This window comes from Apus apus, chromosome 5 (assembly GCF_020740795.1).
Source record: "Apus apus isolate bApuApu2 chromosome 5, bApuApu2.pri.cur, whole genome shotgun sequence".
In the NCBI taxonomy this organism is placed as follows: domain Eukaryota; kingdom Metazoa; phylum Chordata; class Aves; order Apodiformes; family Apodidae; genus Apus; species Apus apus.
The window spans coordinates 17636639-17662191 of record NC_067286.1 but is presented as its reverse complement, the minus strand read 5'-3'; the positions used below and the strand labels follow the sequence as shown (position 1 = coordinate 17662191).

The 25553-nt window shown below is 43.7% G+C and overlaps 1 protein-coding gene across 1 annotated transcript in view; it reads left to right on the top strand.

Annotated features, from left to right (window-relative positions):
* The window catches only part of LOC127386001 (mucin-5B), a 60455-nt gene that overhangs the window by 19996 nt on the left and 14906 nt on the right, over positions 1-25553 (top strand). The window contains exons 17-32 of the mRNA XM_051622315.1: positions 4984-5036; positions 5419-5519; positions 5800-5951; positions 7172-7310; positions 7658-7768; positions 8500-8679; positions 9070-9306; positions 16448-16604; positions 16789-16917; positions 17336-17420; positions 17626-17663; positions 18700-18855; positions 20080-20172; positions 20867-21102; positions 24708-24885; positions 25213-25463. Coding sequence (XP_051478275.1) covers positions 4984-5036; positions 5419-5519; positions 5800-5951; positions 7172-7310; positions 7658-7768; positions 8500-8679; positions 9070-9306; positions 16448-16604; positions 16789-16917; positions 17336-17420; positions 17626-17663; positions 18700-18855; positions 20080-20172; positions 20867-21102; positions 24708-24885; positions 25213-25463 — 2296 coding nt within the window. The remainder of the gene's footprint in view (positions 1-4983; positions 5037-5418; positions 5520-5799; positions 5952-7171; positions 7311-7657; positions 7769-8499; positions 8680-9069; positions 9307-16447; positions 16605-16788; positions 16918-17335; positions 17421-17625; positions 17664-18699; positions 18856-20079; positions 20173-20866; positions 21103-24707; positions 24886-25212; positions 25464-25553) is intronic.

Below are 25553 nucleotides of genomic sequence, written 5' to 3'. Positions count from 1 at the left end.
AGACTATTTATAAAAAAAAAAAAAAAGGTCTAGGAAGAAGCCCCAAAATCTGTTTTCAAACTGAGTTTTTTAAAAAGAGAGAAAGATTTTGAGGAAAATGCTAAAAGTACCATAATTGATTTACATCTGCAGTGAAAACCAATTGTCATTTTCTAATTTTCAACCAGTTCAGGGCAGCCATGCAAACAAATGCTAGAGGAAGGCTGTTTTATTTGTATGTTTAGATGTCTATATATCCTCTCTCTTTTCTAACTCCCATATCTTTTTTATGAGGATTATTTTGTAAACACAGATTCATTTAGTAATTTAAGAGATCTCTTATTTAAGAAAGTATTAGTCTCATCTCACAGAGTGGAAAATAGATACTTAGGAAAAACCTGGTATAGGGAAAACACACAGTAAAGCAGCAGGGGCAGACAGAGAAAAAGTATTGAAGAGCTGGTTGTCTTAATCTTCCTTTTGGGGATCATAATTCATAGAATCATAGAATCCTAGGGGTTGGAAGGGACCTCGAAAGATCATCTAGTCCAACCCCCCCGCCAGAGCAGGGTCACCTAGAGTACATCACACAGGAAGACGTCCAGGCGGGTTTTGAATGTCTCCAGAGAAGGAGACTCCACAACCTCTCTGGGCAGCCTGTTCCAGTGCTCTGTCACTCTCACAGTAAAAAAAAATTTTCTGATATTGACCTTAAACCTCCTATGCTCCAATTTGTATCCATTACTCCTTGTCCTATCACTGGTCATCACTGAAAAAAGCTTAACTCCATCTTCTTGACACTCACCCTTTACATATTTGTAAACATTGATGAGGTCACCCCTCAGTCTCCTTTTCTCCAAACTAAAGAGACCCAGCTCCCTCAGCCTTTCCTCATAAGGGAGATGTTCCACTCCCTTCATCATCTTTGTGGCTCTGTGCTGGACTCTTTCAAGCACTTCCCTGTCCTTCTTGAACTGAGGGGCCCAGAACTGGACACAATACTCCAGATGCGGCCTCACCAATGCAGAATAGAGGGGGAGGAGAACCTCTCTTGACCTACTAACCACACCCTTTCTAATACACCCCAGGATGCCATTGGCCTTCTTAGCCACAAGGGCACATTGCTGGCTCATGGTCATCCTCCTGTCTACCAGGACCCCCAGATCCTGTTCACCTACACTGCTCTCCAGCAGGTCAGCCCCCAACCTGTACTGGTGCATGACATTTTTCTTCCCCAAATGCAAAACTCTACACTTGCCCTTGTTGAATTTCATCAGGTTTTCCCCGCCCAAGTCTCCAGCCTGTCTAAGTCTCTCTGAATGGCAGCACAGCCTTCTGGTGTGTCAGCCACTCCTCCCAGCTTGGTGTCATCAGCAAACTTGCTGAGGGTACATTCTGTACCCTCATCCAGGTCGTTGATGAAGATGTTGAACAACACCGGTCCCAGTACCGACCCCTGAGGGACTCCACTAGTCACAGGCCTCCAACTAGATTCTGCCCCATTGACTACAACTCTCTGACTTCTTCCTTTCAACCAGTTCTTGATCCACCTCACTGCCTGATCATCAAAACCATACTTGATCAACTTATCTACAAGGATGCTGTGGGAGACGGTGTCAAATGCTTTACTGAAATCAAGATAGACCACATCCACCGCTCTACCATCATCTATCCACCTAGTAATTTCCTCATAGAAGGCTATGAGGTTAGTCAAACATGACTTACCCTTGGTAAAACCATGTTGACTGCTCTTGATGACCCCCATCTCCTTGATATGTCTAGAGATAGTGCCAAGGACAAGTTGTTCCATCACCTTTCCAGGGATGGAGGTGAGGCTGACCGGTCTATAGTTACCCAGGTCCTCCTTCTTGCCCTTCTTGTAGACTGCAGTGACATTTGCTATCCTCCAGTCCTCAGGCACCTCTCCTGTTACCCAGGACTTACTGAAGATGATGGAGAGTGGACTAGCAATGACCTCCGCCAGCTCCCTCAGCACCCTTGGATGCATTTCATCCGGACCCATTGATTTATGGATGTCCAGATTACGCAACTGATCCCTAACCCAATCCTCATCTACCTGGGCAAACTCCTCCTTTATCTTGACTTCTACTGGGGCTATATGAAACTAGGGCTCATGGGGAAAGCCTGCAGGAGTAAAGACAGAGGCAAAGAAGGCATTCAGCACCTCTGCCTTCTTTATATCCTCTGTCACCAGGGCACCCACCTCATTCAGCAGTGGGCCTATATTGCCTCTGGTATTAGTTTTGTTGGCTATGTATTTGAAAAAGCCCTTTCTATTGTCCTTAACCCGACTTGCAAGGTTAAGTTCCAAGGAGGCCTTAGCTTTCCTAGTTGCCTCCCTACATTCTCTGACAACAGTCCTATATTCCTCCCAAGTAACCAGCCCCTCCTTCCATGATCTATAGATTTTCCTTTTCCATTTGAGTTTGCCCAGTAGTTCCTTTTTTAACCACGCTGGTCTCCTAGCTCCCTTACTAGATTTTCTACCCATTGGGACACACTGATCCTGTGCTTGCAAGAAGTGATCCTTGAATGTTGTCCAGCTATCTTGAGCCCCTTTACCTTCTAGCACTCTGTCCCATGGGACTTCCCTTAACAATTGATTGCGGAGGCCGAAGTTTGCTCTGTGGAAGTCCAGGGTTCTGGTCCTGCTGGGTATTCTGTTCCTCCCACACAGGATCCTGAACTCCACCATCTTGTGGTCACTGCAGCCAAGGCTGCCATTGACCACCACTGCTTCAACAAGGCCCTCCTTGTTGGTGAGCACAAGATCCAGCAGCGCTCCTCTTCTAGTCGGCTTATCCACCATTTGCATTAAGAAGTTGTCATCAATGCATTGGAGGAACCTCCTAGACTGTGAAAGGCTGGCTGTATAAGTCTTCCAGCAGATACCGGGGTAGTTAAAATCTCCCATGAGGACCAAGGACTGTAATTGTGAGGCTGCTTTCAGCTGCCTGTAGAAAGCCTCATCAACTTCCTCATCTTGATCAGGAGGTCTGTAGTAGACCCCCACAACTGTATCACCCACACCAGCCTGCCCTTTAATTCTTACCCACAGACTTTCAACTTGCCCCTCATCAGCCCCTGCACAAAACTCGATACATTCTAGCTGCTCTCTCACATAAAGAGCAACTCCACCACCTCGCTTCACCGACTGATCTTTCCTAAAAAGCACATAGCCATCCATGGCCACATTCCAGTCGTGTGAGCTGTCCCACCATGTCTGTTATTGCTACCAGATCATAACCCTTAGACCGCACACAGACCTCTGACTCTTCCTGTTTATTCCCCATGCTGCGTGCATTGGTGTACAGGCATTTCAGGAAGCAAGTAGAGCACACTGGTGGGAACAAATCCACCTTAGACCACCCCTCTTCAGGCCCTGGTATGTTTCTCTTGGGCTTGTCCCTAACAGACCCAGTTTTCTCCCCTTCCCCCTTCACATCTAGTTTAAAGCTCTCTCAATGAGCCCTGCTAAGTCCTGCCCCAAAAGCCTTTTCCCCCTCTGGGACAGGTGCATCCCACCTGCCACCATCAGGCCAGGTGTCTCGTAGAGCAGCCCATGGTCAAAAAAACCAAAGCCCTGCCTTTGGCACCAGTCTCGCAGCCATTCATTGATCTGTAAACTCTTCCTGTTTACCTCTCCACCCATTCTTACAGGAGGTATGGAGGCAAACATGACTTGTGCTCCAGACCCCCTAACCAGCCGTCCCAGGGCCCTGAAGTCTCTCTTCATTGCCCTTACATTTCTTGTAATAATTTCATCACTACCAACCTGAAAAATCAGCAGTGGGTAGTAATCAGATGGATTTACCATACTAGAGAGTTTCCTTTTAACATCTCTAATGCAAGCCCCAGGGAGGCAGCAGACCTCCCTGTGGGATGGGTCCAGTCGACAGATGGGCCCTTCTGTTCCCCTCAGAAGGGAGTCACCCACCACAATTACCCTCCTTTCCTTCTTAGTTGAAGAAGTCCCAAGTCGTGGAGCTGAGCGACAAGTCCTAGGCGGTTCACTAGACAAATCTGTCACTCCAGCCTCATTTTCCTGTCCCTGAAGTTCCAAGGCCTCATACCTATTCTTCAGGGGCAATTCGGAGGGTGGAGGGAGTTGGGAGGGTTTTTTCTTGCCTCTCCGAGGACGGACCTCCCTCCATTCCTCCATGTCTCTAACGTTCTCTCCTTCTGTCTGAGGACAGGAGGGGAGGGGATCCGTCACTTCTTCTAGCACCTCTTCCTTCTGCCCTTGCCTCAGGGTTTGGCTCCACCAATCTATTTCGCTCTCACAATCTCTGATGATTCTAAGTCTTTCAACCTCCTCTGTCAGTCTAACCACCTGGCTGAGGAGATCACTGATTTGCTCACACCTCACACACGCGGTGCCACTGGCTCCCTCTGGTACCAGTGCCAGGCTCAGGCACTCGCTGCAGCCAGAGACCTGCACGGCTGCCTGCCTGCTCAGAACCTCCGTCTGAGTCCCCACATTCTTTTTCAGTACAGTTTTAGGGCGCGTTGTGACCATGATCTATTAGGCTAACTTGCCTGTCTTGTTAGAGAAAGCTCCTTGCCCGCCCTCGCGCCGCTCTGCGCTGCCGCGCGCTCTGAGGAGCTGCCGAGATGGCCGCTGTTAAACCTGCCGCCGTTCTCAGCCACACCCCCCGCCACGTCAGCCTTCCTGTTCCTCTCAGGATTCCCGCTCAGACTCGGGTCTCCTCGCTCTGCTCCGGCTTCGCCGTCTCCGGGAAGCCCGGCCCCTTCTCTAATCCTCAGTAATTAAAGGAGCAGCTCTCAGCGCTGCCGGTGCCGCTGCCGCTCTGCGCTCTGCGCTGCCGTATGAACCTGACAGCTATACAAAATATTAGTTTTATAGGAATCTGGTTTTTGTGTGACTAGTGAAGCTTTACAGTGTCTTTCCCTCTAGTAAGAGAGAAATGTGTTTCAAGAGAGAAAAGAGCTGATGTGTTTCATTTTATGATATCTCTTTAGCAAATGCATTCAAGGAAGATTAGACTGCATTGGAGAAACTGTCCTGGTAAAAGGTGAGATTTTGTTAAATAACAACATTATGGTGTCAGTTGGTATTTATAATATTTTTCTGTGTTGTCTCTCACTTTCTGTAACATTTTTGTATTTTACACATTTTTGCCCTCTCCCTCAACTGTGCTGTTTTTTGATAGTAGTTGTCTTTGTAAAAGTGTTACCAGACTTGCTCAGTTCTGTAAAAGATGAAGATATTCCCCAAAGCTTAGAAGTTACCTGCCTCCTTCTAACCCACTGTTAGTGAGCAGAAGCAAAATCTAATAGAAACTGTACATAAGAGACACCTGCTGCCCTCTGAAATAATTCTCTCTGTTTTCCAATTGCTGGCAGGATCCTTATTTCAGTAAATTACCTTCATAAAATGTCTTCTTCCTCCTACAGATTGCCCAGCTCCTATGTATTATTTCAACTGCAGCTCTGCGGGTCCTGGTGCAATTGGATCAGAGTGTCAGAAAAGCTGTAAGACACAGGACATGCACTGTGTAAGGACTTCACCTCCTAGCAGAAGCAGGCGACATGATTGTGCATGGATGATTGTCCTTGACAAGTGCTGACAATAACATATTACACTGTTCACAGAACAACTGCTTTACTGATAACAAAACAGCTATAGCTGTGATAATTACAATTTGATTGTCACTAACAGTTACAGCATTTAAAAAGACACCCAAAAGTTTGGTATCCAGAGGTATCACATCGGCCGGTTCGCAGTACTTTCTGTGCATTAACGAGTTGCCTTGTGTTGTATCTTTATATATGCAGTATGTCACAGAATGTGTTTCTGGCTGCATGTGTCCTGATGGGCTGGTTTTGGATGGCAGTGGAGGATGTATTTCCAAAGATCAATGTCCATGTGTCCATGGAGGTCGCTTTTATAAACCTGGGGAAACCATCAAAGTGGACTGCAACACATGGTATGTTGTGCCAGGAAGCCTTGTTTTATAACAATGGCTGTTAAAACTCTCAGTGCACAGAACATCCATGGGGCAGGATGTATTTTGAAGCCTTCCTCATCATAATTAGGTCCATCATGCTTCTATTAGAAATAAAAGGGAAAACATTTCCTCTCTACAACAAGCCTGCACTTGGGGAGAACAAGTACCAAGATCTTCTGCCAAATGATTGCCATGCTTTTCTGAAAACTGCTTCCACACCAGCTTTAGAAGTACCAGCCTCATTCAGGTTGGTCTGTAGGTGGTCATTCTACAAGGGGGAAATGAGTCTGCCTGATGAACTGAACCCTAGAAAATGAATTTAGAGGAGGGAGAGATCACAATGGTTTTCCAGTGAATTCAGTGACTTTCAGTGTTTCCATGTGCATGTTCTCAAATAAGATAAATTAATGCTCTAGTTGGTCCAATTGCTGATATAACTCTGCTATAGACTTCACTGTTATCACTGATCATGGGAGGTAAAACACTTCAAATCTTTACCCATTATTTAGTGAGGATGAAACTGTATAGTCCTGCCAAGAGGGTGCACAGAGAGTAGGGCCCAGAGGCATTTTGGTCTGATCACCACTGGTTCAAGCAATCAAGTTAAATATGTGAAGCATATTTAACCTGATAAGCAGGTTTTGACATCATAGAGGCCATTAAGAGGTTTTATTGCAGTGACGGCTTTGTTTTCTAATGAGAACAGAATACACGTGGGGAAAAAAATTCACAGGGTATGTGTCAAGGGTTTAACAAAATTTTCTGTTTGTGATCCCCTGAACTGGAGGTATAATTTTTTCAAAGGGAGACTGGGATAATATTAGTTCACACCACTGTAGTCGGGAACAGAACTGACCACATGGTTTCAGAAAATGTTGAAATATTTAGTTGTTTGTCTTGAATTTACCTCCTAAATCCCCACTGTCTGCTGGCAGGACTTGATCACTTAAAAGATATTTGAAAGAAAAAAAAAAAAAAAATAGACAAAAATCACTTGTTAGTAAACATGATCTTTCTGGTTAGCATATCATTTCATGGCATGGTCTCAGAGCAGTCAAGAGGCTAAGCTTGGAAGAGTGAGAGGTTATTGCTTTCTTTGAAGGACTGCAAAAGGCAAACCTTTAAATTACCCTTGTTTGGGATTAAGAAAAAAACATGATTCTTACAAAGATTGTGATTTTTTGCATTTTGCCTCCCAGCACCTGTAACAAAAGGCAGTGGAACTGCACAGATAATCCCTGCAAGGGGACCTGCACTGTATATGGAAATGGGCACTACATGAGCTTTGATGGGGAGAAGTTTGATTTCCTGGGAGACTGTGACTATATCCTAGCTCAGGTATCAATTTTTTTCACTTTCCTATCCATATGCTTTTCACAGTTTACACTTTAGGGAAGTGACTGAGTAAATAAAGTAAATATTTTCCATATAAAAGCAAAGCAAGTAACACTCAGAAGTGACACAAGAGGGCACTGTGTGATCCTAAACCAGTGACTCCAGGGCTGGACAGTCCTATCCTGATGTAATTCCAGTATCTGCAAGGGAAAGGAATTGGTGTGGTATTGAAAAGCTCAGTGTCTTTCTCAGTCATCCAGGACTGACAGTATTTTCGTTATGCCAGAAGCAAGTAGAGAGCAATATGTGAGCCTCATGTGTGATAATTGCATGTAATCTGTTTTTCTAAGGATTTTTGCCCCAATAACATGGATACTGGCACCTTCCGAATTGCAATTCAGAACAATGCCTGTGGGAAGTCACTCTCTGTCTGCTCCCTAAAGATCACACTGATTTTTGAGGTTTGTCTAGAATTGGTGATTACTGAGGGGTAGAAGTATGGACTTGGTAACAGTTAGTGTAGTATCCCCTTATATTCCAAATCAGCTGCTGCTAGAGAGTACCTGTGGAAGTCAAACAGCCCAAAAGCAGAGGCAAGCTGGGAAATTTTAGGCATTCAGTGTTAACAGGGCTGGACACTTCTACAGGTGAAGGGACAGGTGTAAGGAGCCAACAGCACATAGTTATGTGTGTGTATGTGTATTTGCACCTGTGACATCACTGGTGTAGGAGTGATGATAAAGTTTTAAGAGGAGCATGTTTCTGAACCATGGTTTGAGCACAAGGCAGATGTAACTACAGAGAGGAATTTCATCCCTTCAGCTCAGGCTTAGCATTTCTCCAAAGTGTATACAAAGATTTCTCCCATAGTGTGGGGTGAGGGGATGGTGAAACAAAGCAGCATGGCAGGGGGTGTTCTAGCATGTTCGATTGCCTGTGAACTCAGGAGCTGCTGTACCAGCAGAACAAATTTCATCTAGAATGAGGACAATTTCTGTGGCTGTCATGCAAGGATAGACATTTCCCATTGAGCTCAATGGGTCTTGTCTGTGGCTCACATGTTCAGTGATAGTCCAAGATGTAGTGTAAAGACTAGACAAAAATGAGATGAAGGGCAAGAGGTAGAATAGCAGTGCTGTTACACTATTTTTCTATTGTATTTCCTTCCATGCAATGTATCTGTTCTTTATAGAGCAGTGAAATCAGACTCTTGGAAGGAAGAATTCAGGAGATAGCCACTGATCCAGGAGCTAAGAAGAATTACAAAGTTGATCTCAGAGGAGGTTATATTGTGATAGAAACAATTCAAGGCATGAACTTCATGTGGGACCAGAAGACTACTGTTATTGTTCATGTGGCACCATCTTTCCAGGTAGGTATGGGATGGACTGAGAGTTATGATTTCAAACTCAAAGTTATACATCCAGAACTGGAACCCCAGTTTGAAAAGCAGTACTTGGAAAACAGTTCAGCTCAGTGGACAAGAAGAAGCAAGAAGGCCTACATCTTGTGTTTTATTTCACTCTTCAGTTAGTATGAAAAGCTCCTGAATATTTGGAGCTAGAAGTAAAGTCAGACACTTTGCAGTATTGGAGGCTTAACAGAGTGATCTTGTCACTTGAAGTCCAGCTTTTCTAAGCTGTATTTTGATGGCTGTTTAAAAATTTTCCATAATTTTACCTTGGCCTGTTCTATAGTTTATTTATGTCAAAGTGGGCTGCGCTCAATATAACCATTTACTGTGCCTATACAAATTACCCAGGGAAAAGTCTGTGGCCTTTGTGGGGACTTTGATGGGCGCTCAAGGAATGACTTCACAACCAGAGGGCAGTCCATGGAGATGAGCATCCAGGAGTTTGGAAACAGCTGGAAAATAACAAGCACCTGCTCAAGTATAAACATGACAGACTTGTGTGCTGAGCAGCCTTTCAAGTCTGTCCTGGGGCACAAGCACTGCAGCATCATTAAGAGTCACATCTTTGAAGCCTGTCACAGTAAGGTAATCCTGTACTCTAATCCTCAGTAGTTTCACACTAGGTATCTGTTGCTATGATGCAGCACATTTGTGCGCAAGTTTTTACCATTAAAAGCTACTGTATAGCATCCATGAAGAGCATCTTTGAGAGTTAGCTCTCTCAAAACCTCACTTCACAGCTATGCCAGTTGAATCCTGCTGCTCAGTATTGAAAAAATAACAGTGTTTTGAGCAACTGAATTCAAAGATAATAATAGTTGGCCACCAGAAATAAAAAGTCAGGTATCACTTTGTAAAATCTAGAGATAAATTAGAGTATGACTGTTTGTATGGGGATCCTTGGAGAACTTTATTAAAATTACCTAAAGAGATTTTTTTATTTGGTTTATTTTAGATGCAAATTTAAATAATATATAGAGAAACATGACTACTAATTCTTAATGAGTACTTCTATAAAAAAACTTAAGTGCAATTTAATAAGCCATTTACAAAGCAAACTTGGCCTTATTTCCTTGGTTAGCTCTTGTTGGCACAGGCTGAAACACAGTAGACATGAAGTTTATTTGAAATAGGATTTTCTTTTATACTCAATCATTATATATCAGTTAGAGGGTACACACACTACATAAGTGTGCTAATCCAAAGCAAAGTAGTTAAGTTCTGCAGAAATTACTCTGGAAAGACATTTTGAGCTGAAATGCCAGTATTACACTATTATTGAGAATGAGAAGATGTAAGAATTGAAGGCAGTCTACAAGGCAGGTGAAAATAGAAAGCTACCTGTTGTAAAATATCACAGCTCCTTCATGACATTCCCCGTCTGTCACAGAGTCAGCCTGGTTATGGCAAAGAAACTGCCAATGGATGGCAGAAATTCAGAGCCCTTTCTCTCGTTAAAACATAGTGCAGCAGGTACATCTGTGGTAACCGTCACAGTTTGACTCAGGATCAACAATTAAACCAGTGACAGCAATGCTCTCAATCCCCTCCCCCTCTCAGGAAGGGATAAGGGAGAGAATAAGAAGAAAGACTTTCCAGATTGAAAACTAAACTAGACAGCTTTATTTACATACTAATGATAAAAGAAAATATGTACAATTATATAATAGTATGTTCAGGAATGTGCAAAACCCTGTTGCCTCCCCCCACCCCAGCAACTCCCACAGCATCTCCTGAGCTGGGAGCAGTTCCAAAATGTCTTGGAGTGTCAGAGCAGACAGGAGCTGAGGGGAGAGTTGTGAGGGTCAGGAATGCATGAGCCTGGGGATCAGTGGTGATGGATAGATGGAGTCGTCCCTGGACACTGGCCATGGATGAAAGAGAAGGGAAGAAGAAACAAGAAGGGGCTTTTCTTTTGTCATCCTTGACCCTATACTGACTCTTACATAGATATACGGAATTGAATACTTTGGTTAATGTTGCTGTCTATCTAGTACACTCCTCCCTACAGGACGGATGCAGATACGACTGTTCTGCTCCTGTAGCATCTGAGGCTGCAGACTCGACAAGTAGAGCAAACTAATCTTGGTGTCTCAGTAGTAACATAAACTTTCCAGCATTATCCGTTCATTAGCTGGAAAACTTGCTGGTAGTTAAAAGAGAGCTCACTGAAGAAAAAAAGATCAGTAAAAAGAAAATGGGCTTCATCCTGGCTCAAACCAGGACATTCCAACCCTTATTCCAGACTATATTGTACTCCACCATCCTCCATCTTCACACACCAAGCATGCCCTGGTCCTTGAGCAAAAGCATCTCCCTGGACAGGTTTGCCTTTACCTGAAGCAGAAAAAACCCCGACACTTCTCCCCAGGAGATTCCTTTCACTGACCACAGGGACTTTATCCCTATCTACTATATGTAGAAGGTCTTACTGAGCAGGACCAGCCCAACTGATGGATCTCCTAGTGTTAACTAACCTGGTGGCCTGAGCTAAATATTTGTCCCAGTTTTTGAAAGTTCCACCACCCATTGCCTTCGGTGTAGCTTTTAACAGAGCGTTGTACCTCTCAACTTTCCCTGAGGCTTGTGCATAGCATGCGATATGGTAGATCCACTCAATACCATGCTCTTTAGCCCAGTCTGTCACAAGATGGTTTTTGAAATGAGTCCCATTGTCTGACTCAATTCTCTCTGGAGTACCATGTCTCCACAAGATTTGCTTCTCAAGGCCCAGGATGGTGTTCTGGTCTGTGGCATGAGGCACAGGATATGTTTCCAGCCATCCTGTGCTTGTTTCCACCATTGTAAGCATAGTGCTTACCCTGGCAGGTCTGAGGCAGTGTGATATAATCAATTTGCCAGACCTCCCCATACCTGTGCTTTGACCACCTCCACTCATACCACAAAGGTTTCAACCGTTTTGCCTGCTTAATTGCAGCACATGTCTCACAGTCATGGATCACCTGTGCAATAGTGTCCATGGTTAAGTCCATCCCTTGGTCATGAGCCCATTTGTATGTTGCATCCCTGTCCTGATGACCTGAAGAGTCATCGAGCCAGAAAGAGCTCACCCTTTTATTTTGAAGCATCAGTGAACAAAGCAAATAATTTCTCAGTCTCCTTTTTAAGCCTGTCTCACCACTTCTTTTGGTGGTATTCCAAAGTCCTTCTGGCCAGTCTGTAATCACTTCTATGATTCCTGGATGAGTAGGGCTTCCTATTCGAGCTCTCTGGGTAATTAAAGCAGTCTACTTACTCCAAGTAGCATTGGTGCCATGATGGATAGGAGAAAGGTTACTCTGGAACATGAATCTCAGTACTGGTAATCTGGGCGCCAGGAGGAGCTGTGCTTCAGTGCCGATCACTTCCCAAGTGGGTCTAATTCCTTCATATGCTGCAAGTATCTCCTTTTAAGTTAACATATAGTTGGCCTCAGAACCTCTGTAGCTCTGGCTCCAGAATCCCAGGGGGTGACCTTGGTGCTTTCTGCCAGAGGCTCCAGGTAGAACCATTGTACCTGGCTGTGGTGTAGAGCACATTTTTGATGTCTGGCCCTGTTCGAACTGGTCCAAGGGCCATTGCCTGCACAATCTCCTTTTTAATGTGTTCAAGAACTTTCTGTTGGTCAGGACCCCATTTAACGTCACTCTTCTTTCGGGTGACCTCATAGAGAGGTTTCACAATTTGACTTTTATCAGGAATATGCATTCTCCATAAACCAACAGTTCCTAAAAATGTTTGAGTGTCCTTTCTATTAGTTGGTGGGGACATAGCTGTTATTTTTTTTTAATCACGTCCATTGGAATCTGGAGACGTCCATCTTTCCATCTAATTCCCAGGAACTGAATCTCTTGTGTAGGTCCCTTGACCTTCTTTTCACAGCAAAACCAGCTCCAGAAGAATATGGATGATCTTTTTACCTTTCTTGAAGACTTCTTCTGGCATGTCACCCAACACAATGATGTCATCAACGTAGTGTAGGTGTTCTGGAGCTCCACCCTTCTCCAGTGCAGCATGGATCAGTCCATGGCAAATGGTTGAGCTGTGCTTCCACCCCTGGGGCAGTTTATTCCAGATGTATTGGACTCTCCTCCAGGTGAAAACAAACTGTGACTTGCACTCTGGTACTAGAGGAATAGAGAAAAAGGCATGAGCAATGTCAATAGTGGCAACACCACCTGGCTGCTTTCGACTCCAGCTCGTACTGAAGTTCTAGCATGTCCGGCACAGCAGCACTGAGTGGTGGTGTCACCTCATTCAGGCCATGATAGTCCATTGTCGGCCTCCACTCGCCATCAGGCTTTCGCACTGGCCAAAAGGGCAGCTGAAGGGTGACTGAGTCCTGCTGATCACTTCCTGGCTTCCCAATTGCCAGATCAGCTTATGAATGGGGATCACAGAGTCTCTGTTGGTGCGATATTTCTGTCTATGCACCATGGAAGTGGCAATTGGCACCTTGTTGGTCTTCGACCTTCAGCAACCCCACTAGAGAAAGTAATCTGAAAGGTCAGGCAAAGTATGCAGCTGTTCAGTGTCCTCAGTCTCTACAGCTGCTATACCAAAGGCCCACCGGTACCCTTTCGGGTCACGGAAATATCCTTTTTTGAGATAGCCTATGACAAGGATGTATGGGGCATCTGGGCCAGTCACTATAAGGTGCATTTGCCACTTTTTACCACTGAGGCTCACACTGGCCTCCACAACAGTCAGTTCTTGAGATCCTCCTGTCACTTCAGAAATAGTGATGGATTCTGTCCCTTTATGATTCAATGGCATTAGGGTGCACTGTGCACGAGTGCACGAGAATCATAGAATTGTCAAGGTTAGAAAAGACCTTCAAGATCATCAAGTCCAACCATCCCCCCTACAACTCCTAACCATTAAACCAGCTTATGAAACACCATGTCTTCCTCTTTTTTGAACATCTCCAGGGATGATGCCTCCACCACATCCCTGGGCAGCCTGTTTTAATGCCTCACCACTCTTTCTGTGAAGAAATTTTTCCTGATATCCAGCCTGAACCTCCCCTGGTGCAACTTGACCCCATTTCTTCTTGTCCTATTGCTGGTCACCAGGGAGAAGAGGCCAACACCTGCCTCACCACAACCTCCTTTCAGGTAGTTATGGAGAGCAGTGAGGTCTCCCCTCAGCTTCCTTTTCTCCAGGCTGAACAGCCCCAGCTCCCCCAGCATCTCCACATAAGGTTGGTTCTCAAGACCCCTAATCAGCCTAGTTGCCCTTCTCTCCACCCTGTCCAGCAGAGGGAGATGAGGTTAGTCAAACAGGACCTGCCACAGAAGGAGATCAGGTTAGTCAGACAGGACCTGCCCTTCGTGAGCCCATGCTGATTGGGCCTGATCACCTGGTTGTTCTGCATGCACTGTATAATGGTACTCAGGATGATCTGCTCCATCAGCTTCCCTGGTACTGAAGTCAGACTAACAGGCCTGTAATTTCCTGGATCATCCTTCCATCCCTTCGTGTATATGGGGGTAACTGGCTGATTTCCAGTCTGCTGGTACCTCTCCAGTCAGCCAGGACTGCTGGTAAATGATAGTAAATGGGTTAGTGTCCACCAAGGCTTTATACTTTTGTGGTTCTAATGCACCAGATCACCAAATCCATACAGTCCAATAAACTTGATTGTCCCTCTGCTCCTCCTGGCTGGAGGCATGACACCTCTAATACTGACCATCTGAGCTTGATGCACTCTCCTGGTTGAAGGACCAGTTGCTAGAGACTGGAGAAGCATTCTTCCTGGAAGGACCATCTCCTGCATTTGTTCTATTTAGCAGCTCTTGTACACATATCTGGATAGTGGCAGTAGCAGGAGACATCTCCCGCTGATGTCTCGTATCAGGATGTCTCCTCTTAATGGCTGCAACATGAGACCAATTGTCTCTAGGGAGATACTGGGGTTTACCTTCCCATCTGTTTGGCATCTTATTCCTTCTGTCAGCTATTTTTTAGAATCATAGAATCATTAAGGTTGGAAGTGACCTTAAAGATCATCAAGTTCCAACCTCCCTGCCATGAGCAGAAAACCCTACCACTAGACAAGGTAAATGGCTGAAGTGTGGAACTGATGGGAACAAGACAACATGTCTCCATACTGTCATGCTCTTAAAGCCAATTCACACACAGTTGGTCTCTTATAGTCATCAATGCATCCCATGAAGGAGAATATATGGGCATGTGCTGCTGGTACAGCCTGTGCAAACCTCCAGAACATTGGCATGTCACACAGGACATCATCAGGTTTGTAATCCCATTGTTATCATAGATCACCTCTTGCACAGCTATTTCTCTCAAGTTTGTGATGGCTCTCCCAAGAGTGGATGTTCTGCTTCTGTACCATTCAATGTCACCCTTGTGGGGGTAGCTCTCTCTGACAGCTGAAAGAAGTTGGTCGCACAGAGTGGTAGTTCCTGTCTTACTACTAAGTGCTCTATCAATACCAGCATTGCTGGCCAGGGATCCCAACTGCCTGGGCTTCTTTTTTGTTCACATGATAGGTTTCAGCCTCACTATCAAAGCAAGGGAGCAACCAACAAAGAAGTGGTTCACCTTCATTGCGGGTGAAGTCCTTTGTCGTGAGGAGCAGTTCCTTTAGAGAGAAAGGTTGGACAAGATCAATGTCATCATCTGCTTGAGAGTGGCCTGCTTTTCTATCTGCTTGGGAAGGGCCTGCTCCTCCATCTGCTTAAGAAGGGCATGCTTCTTTATTTGTTTTAAAAGCGTCTCCTTCTTCAGTTACATCTTGTAACATTGCTTCTAAAAAGGAGTCCTCTACTGTTAAATGTGTTCTTGTGGTTTTGAATGGCTGTTTCTTTGGTTTGCTCTTGGTTACAGGATTAACTTTAACTTCTGCTCATTTGGATTGAGTGGGAGTGGCCCTGGTCTTAGCAGCAGCAATAGAGGTGGCAGCAGCCTTGCCTGTGGGGGCGTGGCAGTGAGTGGAACAACATCTTGCTCTACCCATCCACAATACATTAGAAAGATTAAGCAGAAGCTTCCCTACCAAAACAAGGCTATTTAGATCAAGAGCTGGGAGATTCAGCCTGAGAGAAAATGGAGAGGTAAAACCAAACCTGCTACTGCTATTACCAACATAGACCTTTCTGTTCACATGAGGATTTGTACTGTACACATACAGTGCCACCATACAGATGAGTATCAAAACCCCTGTGATCACTAGACAGGTAATTGCATGGTTGATTATGGTGATAGTCATGTTGATAAACCATAAAATAAAAACAAGAGCAGCTACACAGAGCAGTATTATCCTGGCTGTATACCACACATACATGCATGTTGGGAAAAAGATCCAGCAGAAACATTGCAGAAAGTGTCTGTTCAGTTTTCAACCCATCAATATATTCAGCAGAAGCATTGCCCATTGCTATCTGAGGGATTCCTCCCATCAAAGGTGGAATTTTAAACATTCACCAATTAGTGAGAATTTATAGCCTGGGCCTAAGATACAACTTCACATTTGGGCACCGATAAATTATTGTCACAGTTTGACTCAGAATTGGCAATTAAACCAGTGACAACAATGCTCTCGGTCTCCTCCCCCTCCCACCCAGGTAGGGAAGAGAGAGAGAATAAGGAGAGAGAGACTTTCCAGATTGAAAACTAAACTAGACAGCTTTAATTAAATACTAATGATAAAAGAAAATGCATACAAATATATACAGTAACATATCTGTTGGTATTTTGATAGGTGAACCCAATACCATATTATGAATCTTGTGTTTCTGACTTCTGTGGCTGTGACAGTGTGGGAGACTGTGAGTGCTTTTGTACTTCAGTTGCTGCCTATTCAAGAAGCTGTAGCAGAGCTGGTGTCTGTATTGACTGGAGAACACCTGCCGTTTGCCGTAAGTATTGCACAGAAAATGCAGAAAAGCAGTGCTCAATGTGCTCGGGCACATGGAAGATAAAGAAAAGCAGAATTCTGGCATTTTTTGGGCATGCATAACTTAACAATTTCTTGTTTACAAGACTGAGAAAATGACCCCTAACTGGTGTATGAGACTTGGAGGGTTTTTTATTCTATTCCAGCTGTGTTCTGTGATTATTACAATCCACCTGACAAACATGAGTGGTTCTATAAACCATGTGGAATCCCTTGTTTAAAGACCTGCAGGAACCCAGAAGGGAAATGTGGGAACTTGCTGTACAGTTTAGAAGGTAATTCTTGCTTGACTTTGATGCAGTTTATGGGATTTTAAACTATTAGTCTGGTTTTAAATGTTTTAAGCACCAAGGTTGCTGAAAGGCTATCCCATTTGCCCCAGCAACTCATTGACTGTGCCTTGCCTGGGCTGATTCACCTTGCAGTGGTGCCATTCACAGCATAATTTGCCTGTTGCCTTTGAAAGGTCATTCAGTCTACATTTGCAAAGAATCTGTTGAGAAACAGATTTAATTAAAAATTTGGGACAGAGGGAAAGAGAGGACTTGGAAAATTATTGGTAATATAAAGAACATTCATACTGGGATCACATTCATTTTGGGGTCAGATCTACATCTAATAGAGGCATTTATGTGTTTTCCCTGGATCTGTGTAAAGCAGACTAAGAATGCTGTATTCACTTTAACTTTCCAGGCTGTTACCCGGAGTGTAGTCCTGACAAGCCATATTTTGATGAGGAGAGTGGGGAGTGTGTGTCTCTCCCCAACTGCACTTCATGGTAGGTCAGTTGATAGTGAGAGAAGTAGAATAAGACTGGAAAGGACAAGCTAGGCAAAGTTTGGTTTATGTGCATAGGCAATGGCAACTATAATAAAATCCTCCAATTTAGGCTTTTGTGTAAAAGCAGATGCTGTTGCAAACATTGTTATTCCACATAGTGATTCAAGTCTCTAAAACAAGTCTTCTTTTTTCTTTATCTGAAGTAATCCTGAAGAGAAACTATGTACTGAAGACTCCAAAGGTAACTTTTCACCACTCTCATCATTCCTTGAATGATGATAGGACCAAAATAACTCAACAACATATGTTACTGCAGGTGTAACTTCAGCTAGCTAGTTCAATAGGTGGATGCACAGTAGTACAGATATACTTCAATAATCAAAACAGAGCCTTTGATCTGAAGAACTATCTAAAGGATAATCATAGGGAGGAAGGAGTGAATTAATCTCATCCAGGTAAATACTTCTTCTCCAGTTTTACACTTCCTTGGTAGTCAGTGAGGACAGACAGAAAGTAGCCTGAAACAGGATATTCCATGTACCTGTTTTGATGAGCACTTTTAGAACAAACACATCTTGAAGAGGTGCTCTTTCCTGTCTACTTTCATAGTAAGTCTAGACAGCTAGCTTATGAGAGACATATTTGTGTGCCTAAAGGACACACTTACTTAAGGTACAGTATTTGTTCATTCCCATATCTGGGAGAAAACACATTAAAAAATGCAGGGTGACCCACTAGACTGCACTTCTTCACTTTTGCTGGTTTTGCTACAGTAATAGATATATTCCTTTGGATTCCTTAATGTACATTCTCCGAAACCTGGAGAGCTTCTCATGTATTCAAATGAAATTGTTTAGCTCTGCATGTTCCTCATTGATGGGTGGAAATGGCTGTGCAACACCTTCTGAGCCAGTTTTTTATCACTCAGCAAGGCAGTAATCCCAGTCATCTTCCCTTGCAAAGAGGGAATGCACTTTTGCTCCTTGTTGGGTGAGTACAGTGTCAGTTCTGATGCTTTCACCAACCAGTAATTTCTCTATGCAAGCTGACTCCAAGAAACACCTGCAACATAAAAAATGCAACCCACTTTAAATAATGAGGGAGATGCCCAGTGCAGCTTCTCAAGTAGGAACTGAGAAAGTTTTTCAGCCAGGTAATTCACATTTGATTATATGAGCTACAGAAGGGTAAATCCAGAGTTTGGTTTCCTTTTCATTTTCATTTCTTATTTACATGTGTCCCCTGTTAACAAAGCATTTGTTCTTTTTGTGTCTCAGGTTGCCTTTGCTGCTACAATGGGAAGACCTATACCTTAAATGAAACTGTATACAGACAAGTCTATGGGACTGAGTGTAGTGATGCAGTCTGCGGCCCTAATGGAGAGATCATTAAAACACACTTCCCTTGCACAGCACAAGGTACACCAGCACAAGGTACTAGATTTATAAGAGGTCTGGTGGTGATTTTGTGCAAGTCCGTATTGGTAATAAGATTCCTCCATCTTGGAAAAAGGCTCCTACTGCATGTCTAAGATAAGAACAGAATTTAAGGCAGTGGAAGATTTAGGAATGAAGGGTCAGAGCTTTTGGGTTTCACAATGGGGACCCAAAGTATAATTTTTATGGATTCTTACTATCAGTGAGGTAAAGAGACAAAAAATTCAGCCATTATTTCAGTACAGCTTTTACAATAACTTTGGGCATACCACAGTTAACACTCTAGTGGTGTTAGTCTCAGCATTTCATACTTCTAAGCCTTGTTTCTCCTCATCACCTATATCACACTATGGTTCTTAGTGTGTTGTTTTCTGCAATAAGTCAGTCTCAAATGAGTCACTGGAGCAAGCAATAAAGCTGCCAGGCAGTTTACTCTCTTCCCCAAAGAGAAGTTCCAATGTGAAGGGGATGTGAATGAACAAAAGATATTAAGTAAAAAGAAAGAAGAAGAAGGTGGAAATAAAGAAAAGGTGGCACATTATTAGAGCAGAGAAAAATAAGTGGCCAAAAAAAAAAAAAAAAATTATTATCCTGGTAGCAATTTATACAAAGGGGACAAGGAAAGTTAAAAGTTAGCTTCTTTGCTCAAGTGAGTGGAAGAGCTAAGGACTTTATCATAAGTCTGTATGTTTGGTATTTACTAAGTGTCTTAGCAAGTGAAATAAGAAGTGTAGTGGAGTGACAGTCAGGAGAGGAAGGACTATTGAAAGCAGAGTGTAGCTGTCACAGTAAAATATCAAAATTATCTGTCTCTAGTTAAACCAACAGATATTATGGAACAAGGCATTAAAAGACAAAACGGAGTGCCACTGAAAATCACCTCTCCAAAGTCAAGTGAAGTCCTGCAGGATTAGAAAGTTCAAAGAAACCTCAAATTGTAATGAATAAACAGCAGTAGGAGGGCAGTTTATTACATTCTGTATAGAAAAAAAACTAACTACAAGGAGTAATTTGTGTGTATATTTCTAGTAGTATACAGTGTAATAGAGATGGTGCAAATGCAGACAGGATGGGTTTAGTGTGTACCTGCACAGAATGTGGTAGGGGTATAAAAATTATCATTTTTCCTCTTTTCTGATTGTAGAGAATGTAGTAGATGCCATAGGGCTTAAAATTATAGTAACAATGGATTTGAATATTAATTGATTTAATTTCCTGCAGAACCACAAATGCACCCTGTAACATCTGAAACTCCACTGCCCGTGGTAGCCACTCCCTGCTTCTGCAGTAACAATGGACGACTGATACAAATGGGTGAGAAACCAAATAATTTTTTTTCCTACTCTGTTGTTGTAGGAAGATGTACTGTTAGATAAAAGTGCTTCAGCAAGTGCTCCAGCAAGTGCTCATTGAGCCTTCTGCAGCTACACATTACCACAAGTTATTACATGTTTGAACTGTAACTAAGACTTTCAGAACTACACCTCTCCAGTACCCAATAACTTTGTCCTGGTTTGGATAACCCTGATGTAAGGCAGCTTATACCAGATGCCAAATTCAGTGGACTCCAGCACAAACCCTGAATCCCAAAGTGCTGAACATGGACTTGTGATCTGCAGTCATATTCAAAAACAGAGGAGGGAAGACGACTCTTTATCTCATAGTAGCTTCTAAACTACATATCTTCAGGTCTTTGTAGAAGACAAGATGCACTGATGTATTCAGTAGTCTCTCCTCTTGTACTAATTTTCAATTCCCTCTAAGAGCTGAATTTCAGATTGGCTGTTTGTGGCTCTCCCTTGGTCTTTGCCATTTGGATGAATTGAGCTCTGGTTCAGTCACTGAATTCAAGGGGCTGCAGACAGATAGTCACACCTGAACATGACCATCAGGCATAGGGAGAACCAACTAGTCAAATGCAAATGTGGCCAATCTGTGATGCAGAGGCCTTGAGAGTTACCAGTTTCATGCACTGTTTGGCACTAACAGCCTGGTTTTGGCCTTGCAGGAGAAAATGTTTCTCTGCCAGTGAATGTATCAGGTCATTGTGCCTACACCGTTTGCAATGCATCATGTCAGATTGAATTAATTTGGGGAGAGTGTAAAACTGGTCATACTGAGGCCATCAAGATCTGTGATCCAGATTCCGAAGCCTGTCCACCAACAGCTGCTCCCAGTGCAACAAGCCAAGTTCCTGCTTCCACTCCTGAGAGCGATTGTCTTGGGCTTATTCCTCCCAGAAAGGTGGGAGACTTTAAAGAAGATTTATTTCTTCAGCTACATCATTGCCTGCTGACAAGATTTTGTGTTCTACTCTGATGCTGGTAACCAATAACCATTACTACAGCTGGACTGTAGGTGTGGCTGAATGAGATGTATTAGAGGTATACCAGAAGCCCTCAATTAATTTAGGAAATAAGTTGAAGATTATTCTGTTCACCTGAAACATCTAAATGATTGTACATGGACTAAACAAAGGCCAGGAAACCACATCTGGCAGTGTCACACCATCAGAAGCAGTCAGGACTTTAATATTGAGTCCTATGCAAAATGCCGTAGAACAGAATCATAGAATCACAGAATCACTGAATCACTTAGGTTAGAAGTCCAACCATTAACCCTACTCTACCAAGTCTAGCACTGAGCCATATCCCCAAGCGCCACATCTAGACAACTTTTAAACACATCCAGGGATGATGACTCAACCACCTCCCTGGGCAGCATGTCCCAATGTCGGTGACAACCCTTTCAGGAAATACGTTTTTCCTAAAGTCTTATCTAAACCTCCCCTGGCACAGCTTGAGGCCATTGCCTCTTGTTCTATCACCAGTTACTTGTGGGAAGAGAACAGCACCTAGCTCTTTACAACATCCTTTCAGGTAGTTGTAGAGGGCAATGAGGTCTCCCCTCCTCTCCCCCTCCCCTTTTCTTCAGACTAAGTAGCCCCAGCTCCTTAGTGGCTCCTCATAAGACTTGTTCTCAAGGACAGCTTCATTGCCCTTCTTAAGACATGCTCCAGCACCTCAAAGTCCTTCTTGTAGTGAGGTGCCCAAAACTGGACCCAGTATTGGACTCACCAATGCTGAGATCAGAGGGACAGATCACATCCCTACTCCTGCTTGCCACACTGTTTCTAATACAAGTCAGTATGCCATTGGCCTTCTTGGCCACTAGGGCACACTGCTGGCTCATATTCATCTATCAATCAGAACCCCCAGGTCCTTTTCTGCTGGGCAGCTTTCCAGCCACTCTTTCCCAAGCCTATAGCATTGCATGGGGTTGTTGTGGCCCATGTGCAGGACCTCTCACTTGGCCTTGTTGAACTTCATACAATTGACCTCAGCCCATCACGTCTGTCCAAGTCTCTCTGTAAAGCCTCCCTACTCTCAGGCAGATCAACACTCCCTCCCAACCTGGTGTCATCTACAAATTTACCGACAGTGCATTCTGTCTCCTCATCAAGATTGTTAATAAAGATGTTAAAAAGAAGTGGTCCCAATACTGAGCCCTGAGGAACCCCACTTGTGACCGGCCACCAGCTGGATTTAACTTCCAGCCAGTGTTTTACCAAGCAGAGTGTACACCCATCCAAGCTATGAGCAGCCAGTTTTTTCATCAGAATGCAAAGACAGTGTCAAAGGCTTTACGCAAGTCCAGGTAGACAACATCCACAGCCTTTCCCTTACCTACTGGGCAGGTCCTCTTGTCATAGAAAGAGATCAGGTTTGTAAAGCAGATCTTCCTTTCATAAATCCATGCTGACTGGACCCGATTACCTGCATGTTCTGTATATGGTGTGTAATGGCTCTCAAGATGATCTGCTCCATGATCTTCCCTGGCACCAATGTCAGACTGACAAGTCTGTAGTTCCCTGGTTCCTCCTTCTAGCCTTTCCTGTGGATGGGTACCACATTTGCCACCCTCCAGCCCTCTGGGACCTCCCCAGTTAGCCAGGACTGCTGGTAAATGATGGAAAGAGGCTTGATGAGTGCATCCACCAACTCCTTCAGTATTCTGGGGTGCAACCCATCTGGCCCCATAGACTTACAGATGTTTTTGGTGGTTCAGAAGGTCACTGACCATTTCCTCTTGGATTTCAAAGGTCTCGTTCTGCCCCACCTCCTCTCAGCTCAGGAGACTGGGTGTCTAGGGAACAACCAGTTTTACTGCTAAAAACTGAGGAAAAGAAGGCATTTAGCGCCTCAGCCTTTTCCTCATCCTATGTCACTACGTTTCCCCCCACATCCAATAAAGGGTGGAAATTCTCCCTAGTCATCCTTTTGTTGTTGATGTATTTATAGAAAGATTTTTTGTTGTCTTTGACAGCAGTAGCCAAGTTCAGTCCAAGTTGGGCTTTGGCCCTCTTAATTTTCTCTCTGCATTGCCTCTCTACATCTTTGTGGTCCTCATGAGAAGCCTGTCCTCTCTCCCAGAGGCCATAAATTCTCTTTTTTTTCCTGAGCTCCAGCCAAAGCTCTCTATTCAGCCAGGCCAGTCTCCTTCCTTGCTGACTCATCTTTCAGCACATGGGGACAGCCTGCTCCTGCATCTTTTAGAGTTCTTTTTTGAAGTATGTCCAATCTTTCTGGACTCCTTTACCCTTCAGGACTGCCTCCCAAGGGACATTGTCAATCAGTTTCCTCAACAGATCGAAGTCTGTCCTCTGGAAGTCCAAGGTGGCAGTTTTACTCACCCCCCCTCCTTACTTTGCCAAGAATTGAAAACTCTAGATGTTCATTGTCACTATGCCCTAGAGTTCCTCTAGCCATTACTTCCCCCACAAGTTCTTCTGTGTTCTCAAGGAGCAAGTCCAGGAGGGCACCTTCCCTGGTTGGTTCCTTCACCAGTTGCATCAGGAAGTTATCTTCCATGCATTCCAGGAACCTTCGGGACTGTTCTCTCTTTGCTGTATTGTATCCCCAGGAGACATCTGGGAAGTTGAAGTGTCCCACGAAAACAGGGGGTAGCAGTCATGAAACCTCTCCCAACTGCTCATAGAATATTTCATCCACCTCCTCATCCTGGTTGGGTGGTCTATAACAGACTCCAACCACTATATCACCCTTGTTGGCCTTCTCCTTGATTCTTACCCATAAGGACTCAACTCTATCATCACTCATTAATTTTTAGGCATTCATATGGGTCTCTAATATAGAGGGCCACCCCACCACCTCTTTTTCCTCACCTATCCCTTTTGAAGAGTTGGTAACCATTGATTGAAGCACTCTAGTTGTGTGAGTCATTCCATCAGGTTTCCATGATGGCAAGTAGGTCGTATTTTCCTTGCTACACAATGGCCTCCAGTTCCTCCTGTTTATTGCCTGTGCTGTGTGCATTGGTGTAGATGCACTTCAGCTGGGCTAATGATCCTGCCACCATTCTGGGGAGAGAAATCCTAATTGCTGTCTGACCATTCTTAGCCACTTCCATGGTTACTAACCTATTAGTGAGCCTTGTGTTTTTGTTGCCACATGTATCTCCATCTCCCACCTCAATTGAGATGACAGACTGAAAGCCATCCTTAGGCTCATCTCTAGTGAGCCTGGTTTTAGCCCCTTCCCCCTTTGAGCCTAGTTTAAACCCCTTTCAGTGAGCTCTGCCAGCTCATGTGCAAGGTTCCTTTTACCCCTTTGAGACAGATGTACTCCATTTGTTGCCAGAAGTAGATATCAAGGCTCTCTTGATTGCTATATGATTCATATCACCTGATTTCCAGAGAAAGAGTAGATAGCAAATAATGTCATGCTAGGAAATCAACTGAATGGAGTGCAATTACTCTGTGTGATTAACAAAAAATTGTTACATTTCTTTGTTATCTGCCTCTCATCTGTTTTTCAATCCGTTAATAGTTTAACGAAACATGGAACTTCGGAAACTGCCAGATTGCCACTTGCCTGGGAGAAGGAAACAATATTAAACTGGCCAGCATAACTTGCCCTCCTCAGCAACTGAAACTCTGTGTCAATGGTTTCCCATTCACAAAACAGTTTGATAAAACTGGTTGTTGTGAAGTCTTTGAGTGCCAGTGTAAGTACTGCAGCAGGAGAATTTCTGGAATGTAAATTATGTTCAGCTAGGCCTCAAGAAAGATGAGTCTATGTGGTCAACATCTATATTATTTTCATATTAATTCAGTAGGATGTAATGGAACACAAGTCCCAAGAGAAGTCCTACCAGAAGTGCCAAAACATTGACTGTTAGGAGCAGACAAGAGTGTTCTTTGCTAGGCTAATTTTTTTCTTTATCATACTGGTTATTTCAGCTCACACTGAAAACAAGTAAAAGAGTAAAAAACAGCTTGTACTCACATGATGCTCAGAAGACAAACTTGAAGTCTGTCACTCTGTCTTCCAGGTATTTGCAGTGGATGGGGTAATGAGCATTATGTGACTTTTGATGGAACATATTATAATTTTAAAGAAAACTGCACCTATGTGCTTGTGAAGTCAATTCATCCTGACTCTCACGACTTCTGGATTCACATAGACAACTACTATTGTGCTGCCATTGATGGAGCAGTTTGTTCCATGTCCATTCTTATCTTTCACTCCAACTCTATTGTTATTCTGACACAAGAAAGAAAGCATGGAAAAGAAACAAACTTGGTAAAGTATGGTGTTAAAATGAATTCTTGGTATTATTTTGCTGTAGTTGCATTATTATACTGCCAAATACTCTGTCACACTAAGGATGAA